We start from the raw sequence: 10741 nt of genomic DNA on the forward strand, positions 1-10741 counted from the left end.
GCTTTAAGAATTCCCACTCCTTCCTGGAACGAAGGAATGCGGACTGTGAAATAGGTAAAGGGTAGCAGCTGGGACAGAAAGGCAGTGCCTGCTCGGGTCATCCTGGGGTTTCTGTTGTAACAAATGGGAAAAAGAAAAACTTGTGGGCTGAGGGTCTTTAGGAGCAGCAGTGGATCAAGGGCAGCCGGCAGCTCGGGGGCACAGCAAAATCCTGTGGGACTCATACCTCACGAGCCTTCAGCACTCTCCAGGTGAGATGAGGAGGAAGGCGGTTCAGAGGCGGCAGGGCCTTCCCAGAGTCGGAGAGGCCAGGCGAAGCCAGCTGGGAACAGGAAAAGACAACCCCCGGGGGTGTTCTGCCTTCTGTTTTACTGTCCTCTCGGGTAGGAGGGGTAAGGGCGTGGTAGGGGTACGAGCTGCCTACACTCCCACCCTTTCCCCCCACCCCCCCTTCTAGCTAAGGAGGCAGTAGAAAGGTCAACTCGCTGCAGGGTGGGAGTGGGTCAGTCCCAGGTCTGTACCCCTGAGGTCACCGGCAGACACACAGGCCTGCCTCCTCCCCGAAGGCACCGCCCGGCAGACAGCAGGAAGGGGTTAAACACGCCCGCCCGTCATCCTGTGTCCTGTTACTGCTGAGGCAGACTTGCCTGGCCAGCTGAACAACTTTCCTCCGGAGAGTGCTGGCCGGCAGGAGTCGGAGAGGCAGCCGCCCGAGAGGCTGAGCTGCAACCTGCTGGGGGACTCTGCTGTCCTTCAGAGGGCCCTGTGCCTCTGGTCGAGGGTGGGGCTCCCGAGACCAGGGTCTATGGTGGATGGCTCTGGAGCTGTTCCTGAGGCTGTACCATCCCCCACAAGTCAGAGGTTCACTGCAGAGCCTGCTGGGGCTGGGGTGAGGGAGCCCACACTGGAGGTAAGCTCCCTCCCGCGCCACGGTGGTGCCCTGCATGAGGGCGGGGGCTAGAGTGGGCTCAGTCAGGATTTAGTCTCTCTCCCAGGCTCGAGAAAAGGCAAGGCAGGGCAGTGGAGGAGGACCTGGAGGCTTCTTACCTGCAACCCTTCCTACCTTCCTGGTCCCTCCAGAAAGGGACGCAGGGCCATCTGGAGATTCTCAGTGGTGTTCCCCTCAGATCCTGGCATATCTCCGTATTTGCACCTCTAACCTTAGGGTGGCCCCTTAGTCCACTCCAGTGCGCCCCTGGACACAGCCAACTCAGGTCTGATGAAGCCAGACAGCCTAAGGTTAGCTACCATCCAGTCCCACATCCCTCTAGCAGCGAGAAGGACACTGCCACTTCCCCATTGCTCACTCTGGGCTTGATGGGGACAGAAGATGGGTAGGGGTGCTGGCTGGTGGGGATGCACACATACTTTGGCAAATTCGTGCGTGATTGGTTCTTTCTATCTCTCTGAACCTCCACCCTGGGGATGCCATCTGCTTCCTCAGTGCTGACTTTTAGGAATTTCTCCATCCCCCACCCTGCCACCCTTCTGGACTTGTGTCCTGAGAAGTCCCTCCACTCCAATTCCTCTTTGAGGACCCGTGTGGAGGAGGGAGTCTATACTCTATGCCCCCACCCCCAGACCAACCTATGCCCTCTCTCTTACTAGTACCCTCCTGCCTTCTTTCCCTCTCTAAAGTGGCCTCCCCAGGTCCTGGCTGCTGAGCGCCCTTCCCTCCACCTGGCAGGGTCTGGCTCAAGGTCACTGCAGTAATTCCATACCCGCTGCCCCGGGGCTGCCGCTGCCGCACCGTCTTATCGGCAGCTGGGTTTGTGTTTCACTCCCTTTTATTCCTGGGCATATTGTGTTCGATAAAACCTTCTGCTTGTAACACCGCTGGCAGGGCTCCCAGCCGCTCCTCCCGCCTTCCTTTCCTCTCAGCTTCAGCTTCACGCCTGCTCTGGACCGTACCCTGCCCCTCATGTTCCTTACTGTGTCCCTACTATGTTAAACTCCTTAAGAGTAGAGGAACGGCTGGGGTGGAGGTTCAGGCATCTCCTTTTGTTTCTGGTCCCTTCCTTTCCCAGGCTCCAGCAAAGATGTGTAAGCAATGTCCACCTTGTTCCTAGGAGAAAAATCCAGGTTTGGCCATGGTGCCTACACAGAGGGTCCCTTCCCATGAAGGCTGGTTGTACCCACCCTGGCAAAGTGAGAAGGCCTGGGAAGCCAGGCCCAGGTAGGGCTCTGGTAGAGTCAGGAGGTCTGACCTGACTGGTTCTGCCAATTCCAGCAGCCCAGCAGGGAGGAGCAAGTACACCAGGGCGGGCTTCGCTCACAATTATTCCCCATCTTGACTCTGCCACTGCCAGCCCGCCCTCCCACTGGGGAGGTGAACACAGGTCTGAGTCACTAGCGAGGGGGAGGGCAGGAGTTAAACAAGTTGTGGCTGTGGCCATTCTCACAGAAGGCCAGCTGGACAGAGAGACACAAGGTAGGCAGCCCTATGGGCCAGGGGGCGCAGTTTTCACAGACTCTCATCCCTCGGCCCAAGACTGGGACCCGCAGGTACTCAGAACGGAGATGATCATTCCCTTGCAGCACTGGAAGGACAAACTTCCTGTACACAACCTTCACACCTATCCTTCAGGAGGCTGGGACAGCTGGCCCGCCCGAGGGCGATCCGGGAGGGGAGATCTCTGTGGTAGTAGGGGGCTTTCATGGAGAAAGTGGAGGCTCTGCCGACCCAGCTTCTGTGTGTGTGTGTGTGTGTGTGTGTGTGTGTGTGTTTGTGTGTACGCACATGTATTCGTGTGTAAAACTATATTAGTGCCATGACTATGGCAGGAGGCTCCTACTTTGGGTCTCTGACAAGGCCTTGGTGGACTCTTATGCCTCCTGAGGCTGTGGGAAGACATGGGGCTGATTGTCCCTTTGAGTCTGCCTCTGTTGGGCTGTCAGGTCTGCTGGGTGCCTAGGGCCTTGGTAGTTTGCTTGAATTGCCCCTGTCTTCAGGGAACTTCCGTTCTGGCTGAAAAGGTGGTTCTGAGACAAGTAATTAGATTAAATTAATTAGCTAACTAGGCGACAGGGACAGTAAGTGTTGAATTAGTCTCAAGGAGACTTGGGTATTGTCAGCTTTACCCCTGCCACCTACATGCCCTTTGCCGTAGGCGGTCACCACGGCACTCCTGTGTGTCTGTGGCGGAGGCCAGGGGGTGTGCCCCAGTACTCACAGATTCCCCACTTTGCTGGTTGCTTCCCTCTCCTCACTCTTCCCTTTGCGTCTGGTCTCCAGCTCAGCGCCACCTCCTATAGGAAGTTGCCCACTATTTTCCCTGCTTGTGCCTCCTTTACCCCTGCGCATGCCCACACTGGGCCGTGATCGTACCCTTTCACTGGGCCGTGGGTATTCTACAAGCACATTGCGGGACTTGGGGAGAGACCCTCAGGAAATAAGTGTTGCGAGAATTAAATTATGAAAAATGGCCATAGGAGAAGAGAGAATAAATGGCTAAGCTGGAAAGGTCACAGCGCCAAATGGCGGAGGAGACAAGCATGAGCGAGGCGGGAGAGTGACATTCCTGGTGGTCACTGGGTGATCCTTGAAGCCACACATTCAGGTGGAGGGGGAGCTCTGTGACCGCAAAGGAATCGTGGACCGATTCTGAGTCCCACTGTCCCCATATGTGACTAGATATAGGGATTTCAACATCTTGGTCTGGTGGTCGTATAGACGAGAATACCAAACAGGGTCCATTGAATACTGAATACGGCAAGAAAGATAAAAGTGTCGGCCAAAAGCTTTCACTGGCAGCAGGGATGGTCTGGCCAGGCCATACTCGATGAGGAAACGGACAGTGAAGGAGCCACTGATCCTGAATCCCAGGTCCTCTTTTTCCCAGCCCCATGTGGAACCCAAGGACACAGCCGCCCTGCTGAAAGCAAGGCGGCCCATCCTTCGAGACCGTGACCTCAAGACGGTGGCCCTCAGCCCTCTACCTCCGGCGGGGACGGGGGCTGCCCACCTCCAAGTCCCCAACCATGACAACCTCTGCGCTCCGCCGCCAGGTGAAGAACATTGTTCACAACTACTCAGAGGCTGAGGTCAAGGTGCGCGAGGCCACCAGCAATGACCCCTGGGGCCCACCCAGTTCCCTTATGTCAGAGATTGCTGACCTGACCTTCAACACAGTGGCCTTTGCTGAGATCATGGGCATGCTGTGGCGGAGGCTCAATGACAGCGGTAAGAACTGGCGACATGTATACAAGGCTTTGACACTGCTGGACTACCTGCTCAAGACGGGCTCGGAGCGTGTGGCCCACCAATGCCGTGAGAACCTCTACACCATCCAGACACTCAAGGACTTCCAGTACATTGACCGTGATGGCAAGGACCAAGGCGTCAACGTTCGGGAGAAGGTCAAGCAGGTGATGGCTCTGCTCAAAGACGAGGAGCGCCTGCGGCAAGAGCGAACCCACGCTCTCAAGACCAAAGAGAGAATGGCCCTGGAAGGCATGGGCATTGGCAGCGGGCAGCTGGGCTTCAGCCGAAGATCTCGGGGCTCCCCCTCCTCCTACACCTGTGAGTAGACCCTAACAGTATGACTGGAGAGGGTGGGTAGCCCAGCCACAGTCCTGGCTCTGTAGCCAGGAACAATAAATGACAGATAGTTCCTATCTCAGAAAGGAAGTTGGGAGAACCCATCCAGATAAAGAATGTAACGTGGTAGCCGGGTGGTGGTGGCGCACGCCTTTAATCCCAGCACTCGGGAGGCAGAGGCAGGCGGATCCCTGTAAGTTTGAGACCAGCCTGGTCTACAAGAGCTAGTTTCAGGACAGGCTCCAAAACCACAGAGACACCCTGTCTAGAAAAACCAAAAAAAAAAAAAAAAAAAAAGAATGTAACGTGGAAAGCACAATGCCTGCACATAGTAGGTGCTTAGTGATGCAAATGAACTAATGACATCATCAGTTGTTTGCCCCATTAGTTAGCTGTTGAGAGGGCGGCGTGGAGGTCGAAATGCAGGCTCTGGACTTGTTTTGGTTTGGTTTGGTTTTTCGAGACAGGGTTTCTCTGTAGCTTTGAAGCCTATCCTGGAACTAGCTCTTGTAGAGCAGGCTGGCCTCGAACTCACAGAGATCTGACTACCTTTGCCTCCCAAGTGCTGGGATTAAAGGCGTGCACCACTACCTAAGGTTAAGGCTCTGGATTTACATACCATTCATTCTGTTCCTTCCAAGCTGCGTGGCTTGGGCAACCAGCTCTCTGTAGAGCAGAGGTCCACTTACCTCCCTCTATTGTTTGATCTGAGAACTGAAGGAGACAAGGCCAAGAATGCCCTTGACCCTTTTACTCAGACACCTGACGTTCTGTAAACCCCCACCACTCGAGTATTGTCCTTGAAAACAAGGGTGGCTGATGACGAAACATCCTTTCTGATGGCTTGCCACAGTGGTGGAGGCCTTTGTGACCCGGGGAATACCAGAACGGCCCTCCTCCATAAAGCCCATGATGGCCTACTTGGGCTCCTAGGCTGTGATTTTCTTTGATTGGCAGATCCCTTCCTCCTAATCCCTGTGGCCCCAAGCAGGCTACGGTCCTATTGGAAGAGTTCAAGAGCTGAAGTCAGGGACCTGCATTAAGTCCTGACTTAGGACCATGGCCAGGCACCCCCTGCATTGTCTACTCCTTGCCCAAGGGGCCCGGGCATCTGCCTTAGCAGTGCAGTGGAAAATCCATAATAGGTGTCCAGTGTGCTGCCTGTCTCACTGGCGCCTGAATAGCCAGTCTCCTTTGGCTCACCCTCTGTGAGCCCCAGCTTCTGGGCAGGCAGAGGAGTGTGGGGCCCATGGGGACAGGTGTGCTCACGGGAGCCACACTTGTTACAGCTGCGTCCTCATCCCCGCGCTATGCCTCAGACCTGGAGCAGGCACGGCCCCAGACGTCTGGAGAAGAAGAGCTGCAGCTGCAGCTGGCCTTGGCCATGAGCCGTGAGGAGGCTGAAAAGGTGAGACCTGGGTCTGTACAGGGTGTCTGTGGAGGAAGGAAGGAGGTCTGGTACTCACTAGCCTCCGCTTGGGCTCTCCACCCTGGACCTGGAGACCCGCTCTAGTTCCCAAGGCGGCACAGGGCACGTCGATGTGCCTGATCTGTCCCAGTCACGGACTCCAACTTTTGGTGGTTCTCAAGCAGGACCCAGAAGATGTGGTGTGTAGTTGGGGGTCTGTGGTGTACCTTTGGGGCCTGCTCCTCTCTTTGTGCTTAGAAGAGGTGTGTGCTGACATGTTCTGAGAAAACACGGGGACTATTGCTCCCTCTATTAACTGTCCTTCCTCCGATACCTCCACATCTTTGCCATGACTTCTATGGACCGACCAGGCTGGAAACATTCATGCCTCTTCCATGGGTGGGTTAGAGAGGTTGTCAGGGTACCTAGAAGAAAAAGATAGGTGAGACCCGAGTCTGCACAGGGTGGCTGTGGAGGAAGGAAGAAGTTTGGGGCTCACTAGCCTCTACTTGGGAGGCTGATTCTTAAGTTGCATCTCAGACCCACAGCAGGGAGACAGCCACCCTTTCAAGGCCCAGCCCCTTGAGCAAGGGGCATCTCTGTCTCCATCACTCTGCCTGGGCAGGACTGTGCTAGCCCTGGGGTGGGAGCACTGGGCCAAGTTCATCCCTGTCTTCCTCCCTCACAGCCAGTCCCCCCAGCCTCCCACAGGGATGAGGACCTTCAGCTGCAGCTGGCTCTGAGCCTGAGCCGGCAGGAGCATGAGAAGGTAGTATAGGGGCAAACTCGCCCGGGCCACAGGTGCCTACCACAATTCGGTGACGGTGACGGCATTGGTGGCGGATCAAGGGGCACTAATCAGCTTCTCTGCTGCGCTAATTTGGGTGTCTCCCACCTGCTCTCTGCTGACCCCCAATCCCTTGCTCATGCCCTACCTGTCCCTCCTGCAGGGGGTGAGGTCCTGGAAGGAAGATGACTCTCCAGTGGCGAATGGAGCAGAACCTGCTGGCCATCGGCGGCGGGACAGAGAGCCTGGGAGAGAAGAGAGAAAGGAGGAGGAGAAGCTGAAAACTAGTCAGGTAGACAATGGGCTGAGGAGTGCCGCTCGACCAGGACTGGATGTAGCCGAGTTGGCATCAGTACAATGTGCAGAGCAGAGCTTGCTGCAAGCACTAAGTGGGAAATGAAGGTGGCGGGAACACAGCAGGAGTTGGTGAAGCGAAATGGCCTATCAGAGTCATGATGGAGAAGCCTTGCACTTCCTGCCACTGAATGACTGGCCTCAGTTTCCCTTTTTGCACAGTGGGTGTTTTGGACAGTTCCAGCTCTCACACCGTAGGATCACGTGATACTGTGGGTCTGGATTAGGAGCTGGTTCAAGCGCATGGTGCTGAAAATAGGTTCCCCGGGAAGGGGAGCAGGTGGCCACTGAAAGCAAGATAATTTTCCCAGGTTACTCATTCTGTCCCTGGGGTGCCTCTCTCTTCTTCCTCTCTTGTGTCTGTGGTGGCCAGTTTCTCTTGAGTACTGGACTAGGGAAATAGACTCATTCCGCCCCCTCATAAAAAAAAAATATAACTGTCTAGAGTACCCCTTTCTGGTGGCCCGGGATGTAGCACAGCTCTGCCTCTCTCTGATTGTGTAACTATATAACTCTGGGCAAACCCTTTCCTCTCTCTGGGCTTCAGCTAGTTGGCTCATCTGTCACATAGGTACATTACCTACCTCACAGGGGTGTTATGAGATGGGACACTGGATGGACGAGGAAGCGTTTTATAAATGGGAAATGCTGATCAGAGGTGAGGGGTCATTAAAAGATGCCTGTGCAATGAAGAAAGGAGGGGAATGAGCTGGCATCGGGTCAGGCCTCCCCTCCCTCTCAGCCCCACCCACTTCTGAGCCATGGTTGCCTCTCCCCTCCACAGTCCTCCATCCTGGACTTGGCGGACATCTTCGCACCTGCCCCAGCCCTGCCTTCCACACACTGCTCTGCTGACCCATGGGACATCCCAGGTGGGCATGCAGGGCTTCAAGAGGCCCCCCTCAGACTGGCCTCTAGGAGCCTCCTCCTTCCAGCCACCTATTGGCAAATCACTTCCTCTCTTTAACTGGGGATCAGTGTGCTGCCTCAGGGAGAGGGCCTTTTGTAAGGGGGGAGTATCTGCAGATCTTAGCTTCTGGGAAGCTCTACAGAGGGCCTGGTTGCCCTCACTGACTAGCCAAGCCCTGATGAGGCCAATACTCCCAGGTTTGGGTGTCCAAGTTCCTGGGCTTATTTGTTAAACATGGACTTGAGGGTACCACTGGCTCCCAAGTTAGCATCCCAATTGTGAAGTGGGTACCACACCACCCAACCTGGGCTGGGCAAATGAGAAGGGCCCTGGACAAAGGGTGTGGGAGTGTTGGGATAATGTTAGTGCTATCTCCCTCTCCTCTCCAGGTCTCAGGCCGAACACTGAGCCAAGTGGCTCTTCCTGGGGACCTTCGGCAGATCCCTGGTCTCCAGTTCCCTCTGGACATGCCCTGTCCCAAAGCCAGCCTTGGGATTTGCTTCCTACTCTTTCCTCTTCCGAGCCCTGGGGCAGGACCCCAGTGCCGCCTGCCGGATCCCCCATGGCAGACCCCTGGGCACCAAGCTCCCCCAACCGCAAACTCCCCAGCACTGGAACAGACCCTTGGGGGGCCTCTCTGGAGACTTCTGACGCCTCTGGTAAGTGGAAGGCACATGGGTGAGAAGCTGGGTCCCCTTCCCTCCAGTACCGGAGACTGTCTATGGTGAGAAGGCCGTATCTCAGACCCATCTCTACCCTTTTCTCTGGCTCACTCTATTTCCCTCTTTCTTCTGACTAGCTCTAGGTGGTGCCTCGTCCTTCGACCCATTTGCCAAACCTGTAGAATCCACAGAGCCGAAGGAGAGCCTGGACGGTGCCCAGGCCCTCGCCCTGGGGAAGTCTAGCAGTCCTGTGGGTAAGAGGCCCTGGGATACAGCTGTTTGGTCTAGGGGGGACTCAAAAGGCACCTCTGCCCTCTTCCTTCCCCACCGCCGAACTGATCACCTTTCTTTCAGAACTAGACCCATTTGGAGACACCAGTCCCAGTTGCAAGCAAAATGGCATGAAGGACTCTGAAGCCCTTGACCTGGGTGTTCTAGGGGAGGCGCTACAGTCAGGAAAGGAGGTGCGCCCCTGCCGGACTCCGGAGTCCTTCCTGGGCCCCTCCGCCTCTTCTTTGGTCAACCTGGACTCACTAGTCAAGACACCCCTGGCTGCAAGGACCCGGAACCCCTTTCTGACAGGTAGAACCCTGGCCTGGCATCTGGGACCCCGTTGGGCTGTGCCACTCCCGCCGTTGCAAAGCCCCTTATCCTCTGTTCTCTCGCCCACAGGTCTGGGTGCTCCGTCCCCTACTAACCCGTTTGGCGCGGGCGAGCAGGGCAGGCCGACCCTGAACCAGATGCGCACTGGCTCGCCCGCGCTGGGTCTGCCGATGGGACCCGTCGGGGCGCCCTTGGGCTCCATGACCTACAGCGCCTCCCTGCCCCTCCCGCTCAGTAGCGTGCCGGTCGGAGCGACCCTCCCCGCCTCGATCAGCGTCTTCCCGCAAGCGGGGGCCTTCGCCCCGCCGCCCGCGACCCTGCCTCAGCCGCTGCTGCCCACGTCCGGCCCGGCGGGACCTCTGCCCCCGCAGGCTGGCACCAATCCCTTCCTTTGAGACGCTTCGGCGCCTGCGCGCGAGGCCACGCCTCCTCGAGGGCGGTCGTGCAGGTTGAGCATTGATCCTGGCTCCTGAGGACCCCTAACAGATCCTGAACGAGCTAGGGATTGACGTCTAGGGGACGAAGACTACACCCGCCTAATAAAGACTGGAATCTACGTCCTCAGCTCTTACCAAGTGGACTTTTTGAGGGGTGTGGCAGCTGGGTCTGGACCACAGCACTGATTACCAACCGAGGCGGAAACTACTTGATAGTCTGAATTCCCTCAAAACCCTCTCAATCTCCCATTCCCATCTCATGTCGGCTTGGTGCCTTCCTTCCCTACGCTCTCAATCATTCAGGCCTCCATCCGCTGTCACACATGGGCTACCCCGCTAGCAAGGGGTAACAGCATTTGCTCATTCCCTGATGCGCGATGTACCTGAGGCAGAGAATTTCATGTAATCATATTGCAAGACACCTCCGCAGTTATACTGTTACTCAGGACTTCAGCGTTTGTAGGGCCCTACCCAAGCTGAGCATGCAGTGCTCCTTGTCCAAAACTGGGTTAAGTATTTCAAAACACAGTTGGATGGATATGGTGGTGACACATACCTGTCGTCCCAGCACTTGAAGGAGGCTGAGGCATGAGGATACTGAGTTCAAAGCCAGCCTGGGCTCATTTTCTTTTTTCTTTTTAAATTAAGACAAGAGGAGGAGAACAATAAACTAAGGGCCCAGCCCTCCCAAGTGAGGTGGCATAGGTCTTTCTTACTACTCCTGCCTAATAGCTAGCTGAAGCTTTGAGGGGTACAGTAGTATGCTCACAAAACTGGAGTGAAGTGGGGCAGGAATTCAGAGTCAGACAGTCCGGCTGTCTGTGCCAGATCAGGTTTAATTCAGCAAACACTGACTGACTGTCTTGGACAAAATGCTGGGCTCACCCAGCAGGAGCCAAGGAGGTCTGAACCCACATCTTCCAGGAGCTAGGAGGGCAGCAAGGTAGACACACCAATAACACTGGATACGGCTGTGGCATAGCCAGCCACGGGAAGCCCCCTTATCTTATGTCTGACTTTATCATCTTAAATCCCACCCT

The 10741-nt window shown here is 56.0% G+C and overlaps 1 protein-coding gene across 3 annotated transcripts; it reads left to right on the forward strand.

Moving 5' to 3' along the window:
• The first annotated feature begins 97 nt into the window (after positions 1-97).
• Epn3 (epsin 3) lies at positions 98-10397 on the forward strand. 3 transcript variants are annotated; one of them, XM_075991048.1, is made up of 10 exons: positions 98-251; positions 3843-4522; positions 5830-5948; positions 6637-6717; positions 6899-7027; positions 7874-7961; positions 8389-8658; positions 8799-8915; positions 9016-9243; positions 9334-10397. In XM_075991048.1, the coding sequence occupies exons 2-10, from the start codon at positions 3982-3984 to the stop codon at positions 9657-9659; spliced, it is 1899 nt and encodes a 632-aa protein (XP_075847163.1). In that variant the 5' UTR covers positions 98-251; positions 3843-3981; the 3' UTR covers positions 9660-10397. The 3 variants fall into 3 exon arrangements, with proteins under 3 accessions (XP_075847163.1, XP_075847165.1, XP_075847164.1); XM_075991049.1 differs by lacking the exon at positions 98-251 and adding an exon at positions 2310-2431; XM_075991050.1 differs by lacking the exon at positions 6637-6717.
• The last annotated feature ends 344 nt before the right edge of the window (positions 10398-10741 follow it).

Source organism: Microtus pennsylvanicus, chromosome 11 (assembly GCF_037038515.1).
Source record: "Microtus pennsylvanicus isolate mMicPen1 chromosome 11, mMicPen1.hap1, whole genome shotgun sequence".
NCBI lineage: Eukaryota > Metazoa > Chordata > Mammalia > Rodentia > Cricetidae > Microtus > Microtus pennsylvanicus.

Bases quoted from the DNA above. Each gene is read 5' to 3' on its own strand.
- Epn3 (XM_075991048.1), top strand. From the start codon at position 3,982: ATGACAACCTCTGCGCTCCGCCGCCAGGTGAAGAACATTGTTCACAAC. The intron at 5,949-6,636 runs GTGAGACCTGGG...CCTCCCTCACAG, and splicing joins GCCGTGAGGAGGCTGAAAAG to CCAGTCCCCCCAGCCTCCCA. The intron at 9,244-9,333 runs GTAGAACCCTGG...TCTCGCCCACAG, and splicing joins CCGGAACCCCTTTCTGACAG to GTCTGGGTGCTCCGTCCCCT.